General features: G+C 35.8%; 1 protein-coding gene across 1 annotated transcript; it reads left to right on the top strand.

Annotated features, from left to right (window-relative positions):
• The first annotated feature begins 5,318 nt into the window (after nucleotides 1–5,318).
• LOC143550281 (E3 SUMO-protein ligase SIZ1-like) lies at nucleotides 5,319–19,863 on the top strand. Its single transcript, XM_077040959.1, has 18 exons — nucleotides 5,319–5,468; nucleotides 5,645–5,709; nucleotides 12,146–12,226; nucleotides 13,212–13,254; nucleotides 13,378–13,465; nucleotides 13,537–13,684; nucleotides 13,787–13,917; nucleotides 14,714–14,782; nucleotides 14,864–14,951; nucleotides 15,035–15,110; nucleotides 15,772–15,845; nucleotides 16,406–16,513; nucleotides 16,584–16,745; nucleotides 16,831–16,935; nucleotides 17,743–17,823; nucleotides 17,911–18,424; nucleotides 18,494–18,642; nucleotides 19,661–19,863. Exons 2-17 carry the CDS (start codon nucleotides 5,683–5,685, stop codon nucleotides 18,637–18,639), a joined length of 1,941 nt encoding a protein of 646 aa, XP_076897074.1. The 5' UTR covers nucleotides 5,319–5,468; nucleotides 5,645–5,682; the 3' UTR covers nucleotides 18,640–18,642; nucleotides 19,661–19,863.
• Nucleotides 19,864–20,390: the final 527 nt, after the last annotated feature.

The raw sequence follows: 20,390 nt of genomic DNA, 5'->3' as shown, positions 1-20,390 counted from the left end.
ACCACAAAAGTGAGTGGTTTGGTTTTCTTCATCTTGCCTTCACTAAAACAGACATCAAGGGTTAGTTGGCCTAAAGGCTTCAAGGGTATATCGGCAATACCTTTTATAGAGGACATGGAGGGTTGAAGCCTTGAATGTTATTCCTTGCTTAGTTGATTGAAGAACCTTTCATACATGATCTCTGTGGCCGCCCCTGTGTCGATGTAGGCTTTGCTTGTTTTGAGTGTTCCCACATTCGCTTCTACCACCAAAGGGTTTGAGAGTAAGTCACCTTGAGGTGGTGGGAAGCAGACGTATTGAAGCTCCCAAGCCTCCAAGCGTTGTCGTTTATTGGGAACACCTTGATCTATATTCACCATATTCACTTCTTTGCTTTTTCTTTCCGCCATCTTGTCCTTGAACCCCTTTACCAAATGAGCCAATTCTCCGGACTTAACAGCTTCCGCAATTCTTTTCTTGAGTTGAAAGCAATCGTTAGTGTGGTGACCTTTTTCTTCGTGGAACTCACAGAACTGAGTGGAGTTTTCGTTTTTCTTGCTTTTGGGCAAGGGTTGAGGAGGTCGGAAGTTGTGTGTCACTTCTTCAGTGGCAAGGATTTCCTGAGGGGTTTTGGTTAGGGCTGTGAAGTTCATAGTCTTATCCCTGCTCGGAAGGTTCCGACCTTCAGGCCTTCGTTGATCTGAGCTCTTTGGGTATCTATCATAGGGATTGAAATTCCCTTTCATTAGGTTGGGGCTGTTGCCTCGCCAACTAGGAGCTCTTTTTCTTTGTTCTTTGAAATCAACGGCCTCTTCTCCTCGGATATGGGCTTCAGCTCGTTCAAGATCTTCTTCAAGGGTTTTAGGTAGGCACTTGTTAAAGTCCCTTGTGAGGTACTTAGAGGTGATGGCGTTCATGAAGCCTGCCACCCTCATTTTTTCATCGCCCCCCACATACGTTAACCCTTCTTTCTTATACCTTTCGATGAAGTCTCGAAGGCTTTCGTCATCTCTTTGTTTTATCTGAAAGATTACCGTGGCATCCTTGACATACCTCATTTGTTGTGAAAAGTTGGCCAAGAATCCTTTGCTCAGATCATCGAAGCTTCGAACGCATTGGGCAGGAAGGTCATTGAACCATATCCTGGCTGATCCGACAAGTGTTTGCATGAACATTAAACAACATTCAGCATGTGACCATTTTTCGATTCTAGCAGCACCGCAAATACCTGGAGGTGGTCTTCGGGATCCTCGGTCCCATCATATGTTTTTATATGGGGTGGCATCTTGATTTTCGTTTGAGAGTCATAATTGGCGATTTGTTGAGAGAAGCATGACAGGTTACCGGGCTTATAGGGCTTAGCAAGGTCTTCTTCTATCCTTGTAGCAGGATTATGACTCGTTGTTCCTTGGTGAGTACCCAACGCTTGGTTGATGAGCTGGGTCTAAGGGAAGTGTGCCATCATTTGAGCCATCATTTGAGGCATGAGGCTAAAGCCTTGAAGGCTATCAGGGGTTGCTACTGTTTGGTTTGTTCCCATGGGGGTTCTCATTGCTGCACTCCGAGTCAAGGGCAAGACCGACATGGCCTGCTCCCATGTAGTGGCTGTAGGAGGAACACTTGAAGCTGGTGACTGCCATATTTGGTCGAGAGTGGTCTCGTGCCCGAGGGGTTGTGAACTAAACAAAGGGAAAGCCGTTGGGCTCGGTCTCCCATAAGCATAAGGAGATGAGTTAAAAGGTTGGCAGGTTACACTTAGACCAGCTTCTAAATGAGAAGCAGCCGGTCGTGAGCTGGCTAGAGAGGAAGGTGGACGTCCGAGTGACAGTGAGGGCTCCGGATCTTCATACTCCAGCCTTACTCTTATCCCCTTTTCTCTTTCTTGGCTCATGTGTTGGTTAAGAAGATGCCTTAGTTGCAAAAAATATCGTGATACCCCTTCCAGCGTCAAGTCGACACGCTCCTGGGTGTTCGTGACTCCTGCATGAGGAGAAGGAACTCCAGATCGTGAAGGGGTTGGAGTTCGAAAAGGTGAAAACTCGAGGAACAAAGGTTCCGTCGGAGTTCCTCCCGGGGTGGAAAAAGGTGTGGTTGCTGCCGGAGTTTCCTGGCCGGCGCTTGGTGTCTGTGTTCTTAACACTTGGTCGACTTCATCGGGAGATCCACCTTCTGACATGGTGATTTTAGTGAAAATGGAGCTACACTACTGGTCTTTAAGATAAAAGTAAGCGGCGTAGCCCCACGGTGGGCGCCAACTTGTTGCTACAACAAAGATAAGACCAATGATAGTGAATAGACTGGTTAGGCTAATAGGATTCAAGGGTTCAGGTTAACCTAACGCAGGTCGTGGTGTCCCTCTACGTTTGCAAAACGTAGAGAGAGGTTCACTAGTTTGTTGTTAGTTGTTATAGTTCACCGGAGATCCAAGACTGAGGTGTTTGAGACCGGTTTTTGGATGAAGCTCTTGGTGAAGCTATGATGTTCTTGAAGTAAGAAAGAAACAAGCAATGTGCAGGTTTCTCAAGGAAGAAGAGAAGATTAGAGAGTATATGTTAACTCTCCAATCTGGTGTCTTCTTGTTTATAGCTGGGTCATCCTTTTATAGAGGGAGAGATGCAAACATTTTATCCAGTGTGTAAACTAGCTAACCTCCAGTTTGCTAGAGGATTGACCTTTTATGGGCGGGAAGCTTTTAACCATTGGGTAACGATTATAATAATAATACTTTTTCTGAGCATGTCCCTTGTGCAGAGAGAACAGTGATGTGAATAGTGATTTGACGTTGTACTGTTGCACGTGGCTACTGTTCACGTACTTGTTTCCCTAAATTTGGGCGGGAAACGAAGCTTTTAACCTTCTAACCTTTTTAGCGTTAATGTGTGGAAGCCATTTTATTAATTCTTTGGGCTACCCGTCATCACAACCCATTAAATCAGATTATAATAGCCCAATATAACTAGCCCATTAAATTTGTAATCATTCAAAGCCCAAAAATTTACACATTCTTTCGTTGACTTTTTTTCAATATTCACAAAAGTAGTTGCAATAATGCTAGTGCCATTTATAATCCGACAGCCACTATTATAAACATCGAGTTATTTCATTTTTCTTGATATAGTATTTTAGTTCACAAAAGTTTTCAACCTTTTAAAACTTAGTATTCTTAAGTGAAATCCATTTGAATTCCCCGCAAAATATATAGCAAACATTCTTTTTTCATATAGGGTTGGTTGTCTTTAAAAACTCTAAAAATGTAAAAAACTTTTAGGAACTTTTAACAATCAAACACTTTTATAATAACTTTTATATATTAACATTATTTGAGAGTGGTTTTCTCATATATTATTTTCACTACATATAGAAATCATAAGTTTATACATACGTAAAATTTATGTAATAACAAATTTACATACGTGGAAAAAAAATTAGATGGGTGTATAAACTAATTTGCATAATTGTAAGCGTAATATAAAATATAAATGTGTTAAAACTACACTCAAATAATATTAATATACAAAAAAATTAAAAAAAGTTGGTTGTTAAAAGTTCTTAAATAATTTCAAAGTTTTTTAATGAAACACATCCTTTGCATATAAACTCTAAATCTACAAATTAGATTGGTTTAAATTTTAAATATTGTTCGTTTGTTGTTTAATGTGAAAACGTCGATTAGATTTGTCTACTATCATGAGTTTGTTGGGTGTTGTACTCGGGTAACATTTGCTACAAGAAATCAAGGCTATATTAAAGAAAAATATAGAGTGACGTTAGAATAATCACTTTTGTTGACGATTTTAAAACTTCCCGATTTTCATACGTTTGTAACTTTTGTTTAACACTTATAACTTTTTATACGGCATTATAGTTTTATAGTTTTGTATTATATAATCGAGCGTTTTTATATTTAATTTGGTTGTAGTATTATTTTATATAAATTAAAAAATAAATAGTTTTAAGTGTATTGAACTTGGTATTATTTTTCAAGTTATGTTTTAAATTTATACATGTGGATTTAATTTTCAACATGTTTTATTTGGCCGAATGATTTCAGGTTGTGCAATATGTGCTGCATTATTTTAGAAGGGATGGCTGAAATCCCACAATAGACGGGTTATATAATAGACGGGTTATATGGATTTAAAGGTAGAATATTAACTGTGAGAAAAATATGTTCTAATTTATTTTAACTTGGTGTTATATTTATTATATGTGGTTTAGTTTATGTCTGGATGACTTATATTTTTTATATTGTTTTAGTTATTATGAGATGTTGTATTTTTTTTTTGTCAAAATTTGGGTTGTACCTTTACCCCTCAAGACACGTGGGACTTTTTTCTTTTTTTTTTCTGCTTCCCATACTTTGTAGACACAATTGGTAGTTTCACATAACACCATATCACACACGTACATATATGTATATGATGGTGTGCCTGTATGTATATGAGAAAAACAAAGTGGAAATGAAAGTGGACGCAAAAACCCAAACTCCAGGTTCAATATATATCACAATTAACTTATACACACACTTATTATTAATCAAAGATTTCTCAAGTTTTGTTGATTTTGATAAAAGTAAAGAAATGATTATTCCTGATCATACAACATAATACTTTAATACATATACAAAAAAGTAGCATACTTTATATCCTATACCGTAATATGATATAATATGATATCCGTATGAAACATATTGTCACATTCACATACATTTTACATCTTTATATCATATCATAAAACAACGTAATATGATACGATATTGTATTAAAAACAAACAAACCATCACATTTGCATAAAGTGCACGCTTTAATATCTTAACATGATACCATTCACATTTTAACCAACCTTGTATAAGTTGTTATTATTATTATTTTTTTATTATTATTAAAAATATAACAAATTAACTATATATAAAAGGAAAACTAAAGCTACAGTGATTCCAATGTAGATCCAATCAGTGACTGCCACTAAGTTTCTATTTAAAAAAAAAAATTGAAACATGTTTTGATATTTATTCCTTGAAAGTAACAAGGATTACAAAAACGTTTGCTGCTGTAGTGGTATTGCTAGGTTGTTGTAACATGACTGTCTCGGGTTCGAACCAGTTTGAAGCCGGTTTTTTGTTTTTTCTTTGTTCTTTTGTGTTTTTTTTTGGTTTCTTTAAATAGAAATAGATATTTTTATTTATAGGATTTATACTAAATCGAACAACGAAAAAATAAGATGGTGTGGTTGTAAAATTATTATAATGTATTATGTTTTATGTGTTTTTAAACCGTGTGATCGGCGCGTTACCCTAGTTTTAATTAAGGAAAAAAGAACAAAGTAAACATGGTAAAAAAACTTGATTTGCGAGTATAAAATCAAATGAGCGCAAAGCAAACTAATAATAATAATCTCTTTCCCGAAAAACCCTCATTTGACTCCGGCCACCACCACCTGCCGACGTAACGCCGCCACTAGCCACCACCAGTCGTTTTCTTCTTATACTCGTAAGCACCTACTAGACTACAACACATTATTACTATAATTTGTTAATGAATTGATTAATTATAATCACACATCTAATACCACACACTAAACCCTAACACAACGCACACACAATTGACGATCCGTAATCCCTAATTACTCAATTGAAATTAACTGTTCGTTTGATTAATGTGTGTAGCTACTTGCATTGCTGTTCGGACGGATAATTGGCTAGCTATGGACGATTTGGTGTCCGTATGCAAGGTAATTCGTCAATTTTTGTGTATAATTTAATCGTCAGTTTGATTTAATTGTTAGGATGTCGTTGAATTTGCTTTAGTGATTAGGTTACAGTGATTAGAGATGTTAATTAGAGTTAAATAAGCTGTTGATTTGGAATCATACATGCATAATTGCATGTATGTAATTCTGTATGCACTTTTTAGTTGCATTTGCTTGCGGTAACTCGTCAATTTAATTTCGCTGGAGCTTGATTTTGATTTAGTTGTTAGGAAATGAGGTTTACGTCGTTGAATTTGTTATAGTGATTAGGTTTTGGATTAGGTTACAGTGATTAGAGATGTTAATTAGGTTCTTTGTATGCCGATAATGTGTGAAATTGCAGTTAAATAAGTTGTTGATTTGGAGTATTACATACATAATTGCTTACCTGTAATTCTGTGTAGTGTGTGCTGTGAAAATTGCACACAGTTAGGGCACATTTTAGTTGCATTTGCTTTGCTGTGTATGGTTTTCATTGTGATTGATTATTATGGGCGTAATTAGTGTCTTTGGGGCTTGATTTTGATTCAGTGGATGGATGTGAATTTTAGGTTTTGGATTAGTTTACAGTGATCAGAGTCCAGAGATGTTAAATTAGGTTTTTTTTTGTTGTTGCTGCTGCTGCTGCTGCTTATAATGTCTGATTTGGAATCATACATGCATAATTGCGTATTTGTAATTCTGTATACTGTGAATGTATTCTGTAGGTGTATGAATTTCGATTTGTGTGAAAAGTTTTTTGAGTATTACAGACAGTTAAGGCACATATCATATTTAGTTGCATTTTCTGTGCTGTGTATGTTCTTCATTGGAATTGATTATTATCGTTGTAATTAATGTCGTTAGAGATTGAATTTGATTCAGTTGTTGGATGTGAGTTTCACGTCGTTGAATTTGCTCTGTTAGTTAGGTTTTGAATTAGGTTACAGTGATCAGAGTTCAAAGATGTTAATTTTTTTTATGTTTGTTTTACTTTTTTATTTGTTGATAATGTCTGATTTGGAATCGTACATGCATAATTGCTTATATGTAATTCTGTATGCTGTGAATGTATTCTGTAGGTATATGAATTTCGATTTGTGTGAAAAGTTTTTAAAAATTTTGAAGGAAAACAACAGTTAGGGCGCATGTTAGTTGCATTTGCTTTGCTGTCTATGTTCTTCACTGGAATTGCTGTATAAATCAAGCACAGTGGATTGGCATTATAGATTTGGCATGCATTGGAATGGTTACTCGAATGTCATATGTGTGGATTGCTTCAATGATTTAACGTGTATTCGATTATTAATCAAATATTTGTTCCGATTTTTATGATTATTATCGTTGTAATAAATGTCGCCGGAGCTTTATTTTGATTCAGTTGGTGTGTATAAATTTTATGTCGTTGAATTTTCTATGTTGATTCGTTTTGGATTAGGTTACCGTGATTAGAGATGTTAATTAGTTTTTTTTACTGATAATGTTTGAAATCAAAGTCAAATTAATTATTGATTTGGAATCATACATGCATAATTGCATATCTGTAATTTTGTACGCTATGAATGCATTGTGTAGGTATATCCGTATGTGAATTTCGATTTGTGTGAAAAGTTTTGAAAATTTAAAGGAAAACAGCAGTTAGGGCACATTTTAGTTGCATTTGCTTTGCTGTGTATGTTCTTCATTGAAATTGCTGAATAAATCTAGCACAGTGGATTTGCATTATAGATTTGGCATGCGGTGGAATGGTTACTGGATTGTGAAGTGTGTGTTTTGCTTAAATGATTATAGTTTATCAAATTGTAAATCAAATATTTAATATGAATAACATCATTTTAACTATCCATTTGTTTATTAACGAGCAACGTTGTGATGATTTCACACTTTTACGCCCGTTAGAACCTCTACTTTAAGGCATGTAGTTTACTGTTTGAGGAAGAAAAGGCTGGCCAAGTGTAGGGGTGGCTTTGATCATAGGGCTGAACGTCTCATGGTAGTCAATGCCAGGTTGTCGAGTAAAGCCTTTGGCAACGAGCCGTGCTTTATAACGGTTTACTTTGCCATGTGAATTCTTCTTTAAATTGTAAACCCACTTACAATATATAATATTAGTATTGTTGACAGAAGGGACTAATGGACCTGCTCCATTCTTATGAAGCACATTAAACTCTTCAGTCATGGTGTGACGCCACTTCGGTGACTTGTTGACAATGACAAAGGAAGTAGGTTCAATAGTAGGAGAAGAACTAGTAGTGGAGAAAGTGGATAGATTATAGGGAATGGTATTTTTAGGGTTTTGTCGAAGGTGGGATGGCCCGGGGGGGAGGGGGCGGTGTAGGGTCAGACTGTTGTGAGGGAGAGGCATCTGTGTTTGAGGAGCATAAGTATTTGATGGAGATGATGGTGGTGGTGTAGGAAGAGAACTAATAGGAGAGGTAGGACTTGGTGGGTCGATTTGGGTAGGTTCATGACAAGAGTTTGGAACTGGTGTGGGGTAAACAGAAATATATGGGGAAGTTGGAGGAGGTTGCGTTTGTGTAATAGGGGTTTGAAATGGGAAGACATGTTCATTGAACCAGACATGTCTCACGATATGTATGCGTTCAGTAATTGGATCCAAGCATAGTTCTTAAATGCGCTAGGCGCACTAAAAGCACATACTCACATAGGCCTAGCTGGGGCCTAGGCGCAATGCGAAAAAAAGTGAGGGTATGTTAAATAAAAAATTAAAAGTATATTATGTATATGAAAATTTGTTCTATTCTTCAAACAAAATAAACAAAAGCTATTATATAGCATTTAATATCATCTAATTTCTACTAAAAGTTCTAAAATAGTCTAGATTCAAATGTAATTCCAAAACTTGAATAGCAAAAATGTTCAATGAATTCCTTTGACCTCTCCTAGATCTAAGTTTCAATGGCACTTCTTGCATTTCTTTTGTTCGGCTTTTATCTTCTCTTGTTCCTGTCGTAGACTGAAGCGCTTGCCAAGGTACTAGAAGCGCATTTGTTATGCCTCGCCTGAAAAATGAGCCTAGGCCAAGAAGCCAGGGCTTTTAATAATTATGGATCTAAGCAACCATAACCGTGATGAGTGGGACTATACCCAAGAAAAAACACACGGTGTAGTGCGGAAGTCCATTTTATGATGGTTGTACGGTCGAAGGTAGGGAAAGCATTGACACCCGAAGACACGAAGAAACGAGTAATCTGCTTTGCGGTTGAAGCATAGTCACAGGAAACGCCGGAATACCCACGATCCGCGATCCAGATTGTCTGTACCGGATCGCGGTACAAACCTGATCCGGATCGGAATAATTAGTCGTACCCGATTGTTGAACAAATCGTTACGTTTTCTTCTAATTCGCGTTTCCGGTGAATGATTTTGGTGGTTGGGATCGTGAAAATAGCGTTCCGGAAAACTATATGTCATGATTTTGTGGATTAAAGACAGTGGCGGAAGATGAGAAGGGAAGAAAGAATTAGGTCGTTTTTACTATTTTAGATTTAAAAGTTACACTTTACACCCTTAGAGTTAGAGTTTTCATTAAAATTTACACTTAACTTTGTAGATAGATGTTATTTATACATTAAACCATAATAAAGATTGTATAAAGTTAAATTTTAGTTAACTTATATTAGAAACTTATAAAAATTATTACAAAAAACCTATTTAAACTGTTTTGTATATGATACGACGTAATAGACTATATAGTACACCGTACCACGTACCGAATTGGCGTTCCGAATGAGCCTACCCCCTCGTACCGAATTTTTGAAATGCACGAACCGCGTACCAGTTCCCGTACCGTGTACCAGACCGTACCGCGAACCATGTGATTATGGGTTGAAGAGATGTTGAAAGGGGGACTTGTTTGAGGAAACTCTGGATGGTAGATGATAATGAGATGAACAATGGTTTCAAAGGCAAAATGCCAGAATCGTTGTGGAAGATGAGAATGGGCAAGGACAAGCCCGGTTTCCACAACGTGACAATAACGGCACTCAACAATTTTGATTTGGTCACTAGTATAGTGACATGGGCGTCGATGAATAATTCCAAGTTTCGTGAAGAAGGGAGAAAGGTTACGATACTCCCCTCCCCAATCGGTTTGAACACTTTTCAGTTTGGTGTTAAATTGTCGTTCCACCGTTGTTACAAAATGTGAAATGTGGTGCATGCATCGGATTTTTGTACAAGGGGATAATACCACGTATAACGGGTGTGATGATCAACACATAACCAAAAAAAACCGATGCCCGACGAAAGATACAGTAGATGAGGCTACCAAACATCACAGTATATTAAATCCAAAATATTGTTACTTTGAAACTTTGAGTTATTCAAAAATGTTTGGAAGATTTTCCCAACTGACAAGGGATACATAAAAGTAGAACATAATTTTGTAGATCTTGGTAAAGAACAATGTGTAATAACAGAATGAAAGACACGTTCATGTGGATGTTCAAGAAGTTGATGCCAGACAGTTGAGGAAGCTTTTGTGGCTGTGAAGACCTGCTTAGGAATTGTTTTTATTTGAGGAAGCTGGATGGGGTATAGACCATTTTTACTTTGGACCCATAAGAAGGATGTTGTGTGAATACTCGTCCTTCACAACAAAGAAAGAAACATGAAACTCAAAATAAACATTATTATCAACACAAATTTTTTTAACAGATAATAAGTTTTTTGAATTGCAGGAACGTGAAGAATATCACAAAGATTAAATGTTTTGTTGGGTGAAAAAGATTTAGATAAACCGATGTGAAGAATAGGTAAAGGCTTACCGTCACCCATGTGGAGTGAATTATTACCTTGGTAGACTTCATAGTTGTCAAGGTTTGATAAGTTAGGAGTAGCATGGCTGTTAGCACCCTGTCGGGCAACCAGGTGGCCCCTAATGTCGAGCCAAAATTTGAAAAACTTGTAAAATTGGCTTGAGGGCCGGACCGAGCAGTATAGGTTAGGTCGGGCATTCAGATGGGAGATGGGCAATACCATAGCGGTTACAGTGGCCGTACACAAGATTCTGAGTTGATGCCCAAGCAAACTGCCTAGTAGATGGAGCTTGATTGTTGTCAGGGTTTCGGTTATTGTAATTACCACAGTTGCCTCGGGATATTACCCCGACGATCGCCTCTGTTTGATGGCTGAGAGGCATAAAGCACCTTTGGGTTTTGATTAGGTGAAGTAGTAGGGTTTAACTGATAACCCAACTATGGTGTCAACTGCTGCAAATTATATAGTTGTGCATAAAACACCTTTGGATTTTGATCGGGTGAAGTAGTAGGGTTTAACTGATAACCCAACTATGATGCCAACTGCTGCAAATCATTTAGTTGCGGTTGGATGATATTAGGGTTACCAGAAGTGGCAGCAAAGGCTTGTGGTGCTGGGGCATAAAGATTAGGATTAGGTTTGTTAACAATGTAATCATGGTCAGACAAGAGACCATGCAACTCGTTGAAGGTTATTGGTGGGTAACGGGCCACAAGAGTGGACTTTAAACCGTTGTATTCATCTCGTAATCCAGATATGGTGAGCATAACAAGGTCGTGATCCTTCATGGGCTTGCCAATATTGGCTAAAGCAGAAGCATATTCCATTACACGGGTTAAATAAGTGACATGGGCTGTGTGTGGTGCATATGCACGTTTTAAAGCAATTGTGTTTTCAACGTGTATTCACGAGAGGCTGTGTGTGGTGCATATACACGTTTTAAAGTAAGCCAAAGATCTCTAGAAGTTGTACCTTGAACATGTGAAAGGATGCTTCAGAGATGGTGGATGTCATCCGGACATGAGCATCATTGGCTATCCACTGGAAATAACTTGGGTTATCAGTAGTTGAAGATGAAGATTCACCTGGTTTATCTGGTTGATTTGATATCTTTGCTTCAGGGCAGGGTATGATACTGTCAACATAATCAAATAGATTATTGGTTATGAGGAAAGGCTCGATCATCGCCTTCCAATACCCGTAGTTCGCTGGGGAGAGAGTGAAGGTGAATTTGTGAGTGTTATGAGTAGTTTTCTCTGCTGTTGTAAATGCAGCAATTGCAGCCTTTGCAGTTTCTTAATAAGAAAAAATAACCAGAGGCAAGGGAAGGTGGGGCTGCTGAGTTACCTTGACTTTGATACCGTATTTGACCAGTGAAAGGTTTAGTTTATTGAACGATTAGATAGGTTACAAGGCTCATTATATAGAGCAACATATTACACTTAGAACCCTCTATTTTAATAAATCCAAAATACATGGTTTAACACTTGTTTATCATTCGAATGAGGACAACACGTGTACTCTATGGCTCTATTTTTTTATTTATATGTTTGTGTTAGTATTACTTTATAGACTGTGTGAGTTTTTTCCTTCTATAACATTATATCGTGTTTTGTATATGTTATTATTACCCTAGTAACTCATTTTCTTCTTTCAGAGAAAAATGACAACTTTTAGGCTTTACGAGCTTAAAGATGTCCTTGGCCAACTTGGTCTTCCAAGAACAGGGAAAAAGCAGGTATTTTCTCTATTACATTAATATGTTCCTGTTGAGAATTTGAGATTTTAGTATTTTATATATATGCTATATATGTCTAGTTACCCTCTATTATTTTCCATGTGCTTTAGGGAAGTGTATATATTTGATGCTTTTTTTTACGTTTATCCAATATGTGCTTGATATATTCCGTACGACTGTATGTTACCATATTTGCTCAATTGTCAATAACATGTTGACTAAAATGGCACTATTGAGTGCTTCTGTTTGACCCAAGCTTGTTTAAATTGGGGGAGATCAGTTAGGAAATGCTATGTTTTTGTTTGACTATTAAGGATCACTAGTTTGTTTGACTTTTAAGGATCGTGGGCTCACTAGGTTTTGTGTCATTTTCTGTACTTTAAGGGTATGAAATTTATTTCACCTTTGTAGGGTTTTCATATTTCGCGCTACTGTGCAGACAGACACAAAAGATGGTCTCATGTTTACATTTTTGTTATGTGTTTGTTATTGTAAGATCAAGATATGAACATGTTTAATAAGTTTAATAGTCACCGAACAAATTGCATATTGAAATTAAAAGAAACACTTCATGAAGAACAAAACCGGCCTGCAAATGATGCTTAATAAACTATTTCATAAATCAAGTATATTTATGTAAACTATTTCAGTCTAGATAAATAACATAATATTTTGTGAAATTACCGGAAACAATATAAATACATTATTTGAGGCCTAAGTTATTTTTCAAAGTGATTTATATCAATCGTGGGATCCAACTAAAACATGTATGTACAAGTATCTACTGATTTGCGTATGGTTATTAACAATCTCTTGAAACCGTTGATATGCATCAGGTTTTCGTACATGTGTTATATCTTTTACAGTTTCTTCATGCTGCAAAGTCTCAATTTAATTTGTTTATGCTTTCTTTATTAATTTAATTATCTCACTTGTTCTTTAAGTATATAATACGTTTAATTTCATGATATTGTTGTCTTTATAGGATCTCATGGATAGGATTCTGGCTTTGTTATCTGACGCGGAAGGTAAGACCTAATTCTTGATACTTACCGTCATTTTATTTAAATCATTTAGGCAATAGGCATCTATTTTGCTTTTACATTTGTAACTTTTTTGGTTTCTTATTTTAGTTTCCTCATGTTTTCCAGCATCAAGTACTCGTCCTAATGGTGCTCCGCGAGCTAAGAATCATATTCCAAAGGAGGATGTGGCAAAGATAATTGAAGATATTCACAGGCAAGTGTTCATTATTTCCGTAATATGTTATGATTTTGTTGAATACAATCTAATATTTGCTGTAGCTTCAGTAATATGCAGCCTACAGGGGCAAAAGCTCCAGTAACTAGTGGACAAACGGTGCCCGACAGTAACAGCGTGTCACTAAAAGAAGAAACTGTGGATCAAAAAGTTCGTTGTCCATGTGGCAGTACGGTGAAAACTGAGTTCATGATTCAGGTTCTTTTTTGTACTATTTAGAAAGTCTTATGCATTTTAGTGGTGCTTATAACTTATATGTTTTCATGACTTCTTTTTAAATTTGAAATTGCTTTCGTTCAGTGCGTGGATTCACAGTGTAACGTTTGGCAACATATCGCGTGTGTTATTATCGCGTTTCAGTCACCTGAGGAAGCTACTTCTGCTCCTTCTCAGCATTATTGTGAGATTTGTAGACTCAATCGATGTGACCCGTGAGTATTATAGTATTCACATCTGCCCCTCTTATTTATCTGAACCAAAATATATTAGTGAATAAACAGTGGAGTATTACTGTATTACTAGGCTTGTAAAAGTCCCAAACTAACACAAATGGGGCATGCTCGTGTTTGTTCCTTTAACTTTACCTGAATAAGCAATTGAACACGGGCAATTAAACAAATGAGGTTTTCTTGTTCGTGTTCATGTTCATTTAGAAGATGAGTGTGTTCTTGAACGTTTATGTTCGTTTATTCGTTTATTAATAGTATAAACGAACGATTCACAAACGTAAACAAACAAACAAACATAGTTGAACATAGATGAATGGGCATAAAAGAACGAAAACCAGTTAAAAGTAAACAATTGGCCTAAAAAGTTGATAAACCTAGACTAATTGTAAGAGGTCACTTTTTATTTCTTAAAATTAAACTAAATTGTAACGTGCCTGATTTGTTTAAACGAAATTTAAACTAACGAACATAAACGAGCATAAATGAACAAGTATAAATGACCGTTCATGAACATAAATGAACGAACGAGACATGTGGACATGTTCGTTTAACTAAATGAACAAATTTGTTCATGTTCGCTTGTTTGTTAAATAAACGAACATTCCGTTGATCGGTTCGTTGAACGTTCAGTTTGTTTACAAAGCCTACACATTACAGTTGAAGTCTTTATATGTTTATCAAACAATCTAAACTGATTGATTTGGTATAACATTTTTCTATACTTGGTAATTTTGTAATTATTTCAGTATTTTTTTACTTTACAAATTTATTTGGTCAGGTTTTGGACAACTTTGGCACATCCTCTATATCCTGTAAAGCTTCTTAGCTCAGATATACCAGATAACGAGTAATTTAACTATCGCCTATTTTACTTAAATCCTGAACTTTTTAAGTGTTATATTTTTAATTCCATATTTGCGCTGCTTAGATCACATCCGGTACAGAGTGTGGAAACGAGCTTCCAGATTACGAGAGCTAATGTACATCTGCTGGAGAAAGCAGGATATGATGTACAGGTGGAATTCCTATAATTACAATTTCAAGTTTTTTAAACTGAAAAGTTAGTTATTTAACAGATTTTCTTTTTTCTTTTTAGCAGGCATGGTGCATTCTTCTGAATGACAGTGTTCAATTCAGGATGCAATGGCCTCTATTTTCTGATCTAAAAGTCAATGGTATGTAAACTTTTTTCATTATCTATGGGCCATTTAAATTTTATGTCGCGTATGTATTTAGCCAGCAAAGCGGACTCATTCCTTTTTCAATGGCCAGCATCCTAGGGATATTCAACGTTCAATGAGATAGTATAGTTCTAGACTGAGGTCGATAGGGGCATTATTAGTAATTGCAAAGGTGCTTTATGAAGTATTAACCAAGTTCATCTTCAGTCGCCTTTGTAAGGGGCTGTTGTTGATACTTGTTTGATTCGAAACTAGAAAGAGGCAGGCTAGAAAGCATACGATTTGAGACCCTTACCTAAAGCCAGTAGGGTGGAAAGAGGGTCTTAGAGTGTTGGCTAGATGAGATAAAGCACATCAATAAGAGATTGAGGGACGGCGAATGCCTACCCTCAGAATAGTATACCTTCTAGTGATTTGACTTGAAGTTACAGTCTTATCTTATCTATAGAAAGAGGTTGGCTTCCTTGTCTGACCATCCTATCCTAAAAGATAGCCTTCTAGCTCTTACAACTGTAAATTCCAAATTTTTTGAGTTGTAGCTGGACATATGATCAGTAACTGAGAAATACCATGATGGGAATTTTGGAATCATGATAATAAATTTTAAGTATTGTAATATTATTTATCGATTTAAGAAATGATATCTACTTTTCAGGAATCCCTGTCAAGACAATCAATCGACCTGGATCAAAGTTGCTTGGAGCCAATGGTCGTGACGATGGTCCATCAGTAAGCAATTTTATTTTTACACTTAACGAACCGGACGAACACGAACGGAGCATGCATGTGTTCGTTACTGTAACCACACAAACGATCGAGCACGGGCGAGGTCTTCTTGTTCGTGTTGGTTCGTTAAGAAAATGTTTGTGTTTGTTTAATGCTTATTCGTGAACAGTATAAATGGACGGTTCGGTTCACGAACGTAAATGAAAGAATATAACTGAAGACGAATTAGAAGTAAATGTGAACAATGTGTTCAACCTAAAGTGTTATTAAAACTAGATTGAATTGTAATGGGCTTAAAAGTTTAAATGAGTTATTAATGAACGAACTTAAACAAATGTAAACTGACGAACATAAACAAATTTAAGCAAACGTTCACGAACATAAATGAGCAAACAAGACGTATGTTCAAGTTCGTTCATTTATTATATAAATGAACATAAACAAACTTCCTGTCAAATGATTCATTGAACGTTTGGTTTCTTTACAGGCCTAAATGTTTACCTTAACTGAATTTTTAATGACTTCTGTCTTGTTTGTGTTTGTGTGTTTTTTTTTCTTTTCAGATTTCAGTGTTTCTAGTGGAGGGCTTGAACAAGATTTCGTTATTTGGTTCTGATTCTCGAAGTTTTTGCTTAGGTGTCAGATTAGTTAAACATAGATCGGTCCAACAGGTACCTTAACTTATTTTTCATTTAGTAAAAGCCATATATTTAATTATTCACACATTTATATTTTTGGTAGGTTATTAGCATGATTCCTAAAGAAGAAGAAGGTGAATCTTTCACTGAAGCAGTTGCCCGTGTTTGTCGGTGCATTGGTGGCGGAATGAGTGCGGCTAATGATGATAGTGACAGTGATTTAGAAGTCATTGCAGATAATATAACAATTAATCTCCGTTGCCCCGTAAGTCTTCTTAACTTGTGGGCCCCACTAATGCCCTACTAAGGCAGGTGTTTTATTATTATTATTTTTTTGATGTCAATGACAGATGAGTGGATGTAGAATGAAAACCGCTGCTAGATTTAAAGGATGCATTCACCTGGGGTGTTTTGATCTTCATACTCTTGTTCAAATTAACCAACGGTCTAGAAAGGCAAGTTCCACCATATTTAACTGTTAAGTTACTGGTCTAGTTAGGTGTTTAAAACTTTAAACGAGTCGAGCTGAGCCCGAGCTTGATTAGGCTCGAGATTGGCTCGTTTATTATATATTATATAGTATATATAAGTTTTGTTTTTATATATATTTTAATTATTAGTTTTATATATAAGATAATATATATTTACTAGTTTTTATCAAAATCTTATATTTAACCAGGAGTTTCCCCCGCACATTGCAGCGGGAACTGTGGTCATTTTTCTCCTATTCAGTCGGATCCGAATCGAACATAATTTGAATCTTTGAACTCGGTCAATTTATAATTTTACAATTCAGAAAAATGAATTCGAATAATCAAAATAACCAAGAAATTAAGTGAATGGAAAAGCATTTCTACTAATTCAGGTTATAATGATTTTAATTAATTATTATGAGCTAATGGTATTAATTAATACTAATAGTTATGATATATGATAGTATTATAAATACTTATGAAATCATAATATTAATTATTATGCTGGAAAAGGTAGGAGGTGTCAAATATATATTTAATATGTTACTTTATATAATATAGTGACTCTTATAAATACATATTAGTATATTAAATACATATTATATAAATAACAAGCTTGTTTAGGCTCATGAGCCACTTGTTTATTAAACAATGTTTTTTAGGCTCTAGCATGTTTATGCTTGGCTCAAATTTAGCTTATAGCTCACGAGCAGCATGACACGCTTACACTCTTAGTTTACCTTTAGTAGTTTGCATTATGCAAAATTTTCAATTTTTTTATATTTGCAGTGGCAATGTCCCATTTGTCTGAAGAACCATTCATTGGAGGACATTATCATTGATCCGTATTTAAACCGTGTTGTCAAGATGGTACGTTATTAACTGTTCCGAAATATCTTGATTCTAAATTTAAACGCGTCTGATTTAACTTTTCAAATTTGTCACCCATGTGAACAGATGCAACCTTGTGACGAAGACGTAACCGATATCGAAGTCAAATCAGACGGGTCATGGCGCGTTAAAATCGCACGCCCATTTATGGATCTTGAAAAATGGCACATTCCAGACGGATCTTTATCTGTTTCTGATTGTAAACCCGGTTCCAGTATCGCAGGCGTGTCCAGTGAAAAAAGTCAGCCCCAGTCAACAAACGAGAACGGGGGTTCAGAACACATGACAGATGGTGGGCTAGAGATAATCTCAATGAGCAGCGGTTCGTCTGATGATATGGAAGAAGGGGAGATCCAAAGTACGACCCGTGATGTTACGGTGGACTCTGCACCTTACAATCGTAACACTTGTTCATCATCATTAGGAGATTTAGATGTTATTGTTCTCAGTGATTCTGAAGAAGAAAACGATGATACAGTTTCTGCAACACCGGGCCCACCTACTGCTAGTTTCAATTCACCCATTGCTGATCCTGAACCACCTGATGATATGCATATTGATGATGCTGTATTTCCAGCTGGTATTTCTTTTTTTTTAATTGTAATTTATTGTTATTAATTGTATAGTTTTGACTAGTTTTGTGTTGCAGCTTCAACTGGTCCTAATGGTGAAGCTGAATCTACTCGTATGGGTATTAATAAACGTCCTGGTGGGCCCGGTGGCCCGTTTACATTTCCCCACCAGCCCAGGACTGTAAGAAAGCAGAATGCAACAAATGATTTACCAAGAGACTAAAAGGTAATATTATTTACCACAATACAATACATATATATTGTATGAGTTATATCAGTAAATCAAATCTAAAAATGGACAACATACATATGGAATAATGTGATTTCATGGCGTTTTTTAATGATTATGTCTGAACTTTTTTAAGGTTGTTATTCCTTATAATTATGGATTTGAATTTGATGGTAGGGGTGTTTATGAATTGTTGAAACCGACCGAACCGCCACTGTTCGGTTTTGGCGGTTTAATGGTTTGGTCGACTATTTGGAGCTTGGAACCATTATGTATAAGGTCTGTAAACAAACCTAAAGTTTAGTGAATAGTACAAAAACCATTCGGCGAGAAGTTCGTTTATGTTTTTTAATTAATAAATGAATGAAACATTTTTTTGTTTATTGGATTAAATGGATGAACTTGAACGCATGTCTCGTTCATTCATTTATTTTTGTGAATGTTCCCATACGTCTGTTTATATTCATTTGTTTACGTTCTTATAAGTTTGTTAGTTTTTGTTTGTTTAAGTCGTTATTTTACATTCGTTAATATATTCATTAAATTTTTTTGGCCCATTACTACCTAGTCTAATTTCAACACATTGTTTTCACATTACTTTTAACTTGTTTTAGCTTAGTTGTGTTTGTTCACATATGTTCAGTTATGCTTGTTCTGTTACGTTCGTAAACTGTTGGTTTATTGGTTTATACTGTTAACGGGCAAAGGTAAATGAACACAAACATGCTCATTTTTTTAATGAGCAAACATGAACAAGAAATCCCCGTTTGTTTAATTGCTTGTGTTGGATCGTTTTTTCGGTTAAAATTAAACAAACGGGCACGAACATGTTCCCTTCTGTTTGGTTTTGTTGTTTTCAAACCGTCAAAATTGAACCGTAAAAAATGAGTTCAACCCGTCAAAACCGAACCACCTAACCACTAAAACTGTTTGGTTTGGTTTGTCGTTTTCTGAAACCGTGAAAACTTGGGATATTGTTTTATTTATTTAGATTATTGTTTGTGTTTACTAGCAGGTGATTGATGCAATGTAACTTAAGTGAAGCTGCAGTATGAAGAGGGTAGTTGTGGTATTTTACAAATGGATTACAGTTAGTATAGATTCATCGTTTTTGATAAGTTAGTGAAATGAATCTATGAATTTTGTTGCGTCGACAGTTGTGTAAATCCTAGTACCATCTTGTACAGATAGCGTAGACCTCTTATCTTTGTGTTTTTTTTTTCCGGATTTGCATTCATGTGTTTCTCTATGTACTATGTAGTCAAAGGCTCAAAAGCCAAGTTTAATAATTGTTCTCGAGTTGATTACTATTTTCGTTTATGTGGTTTGGTCATAGTTTCTATTTTGGTCCCTACACTTTCTGTGTCACTATGATCTTTTGTGGTTTTAATTTCTTGTCATTCGCTAATACTGTTATACGTCGCTACGTTCTATGCTAAATAGAATGTTATTTCAGTATTTTTTTATCTCATGTACAAAGTTACTCTTTCAAAAATGTGATGGTGTTGGTCTTAAGGATTGCAATGTAAAGAGATGGAAACCCCGTAAACGGTCATGGGTAAGAAGTGTAGGGCATTGAAACTGAGATTTTGACCAAATTACAAGGGCAAAAACAGTAACAAACTTGTTATGTTAATAGAATAATTTATTTTTAACAATTTGTAAAAAGCTTACAACACAGAGTGAATTGTGTTTTTTGTCAAATTTCAGGCGCTATACTTTAAGTTATTATTTATAGTGATTGT

This window comes from Bidens hawaiensis, unplaced genomic scaffold, assembly GCF_021521415.1.
Source record: "Bidens hawaiensis isolate Kalapana, Puna unplaced genomic scaffold, B.hawaiensis_p1.1 tig00000978_1, whole genome shotgun sequence".
NCBI lineage: Eukaryota > Viridiplantae > Streptophyta > Magnoliopsida > Asterales > Asteraceae > Bidens > Bidens hawaiensis.
Note: the sequence above shows the minus strand (reverse complement) of the source record. Positions and strands in the feature narration are given on the sequence as shown.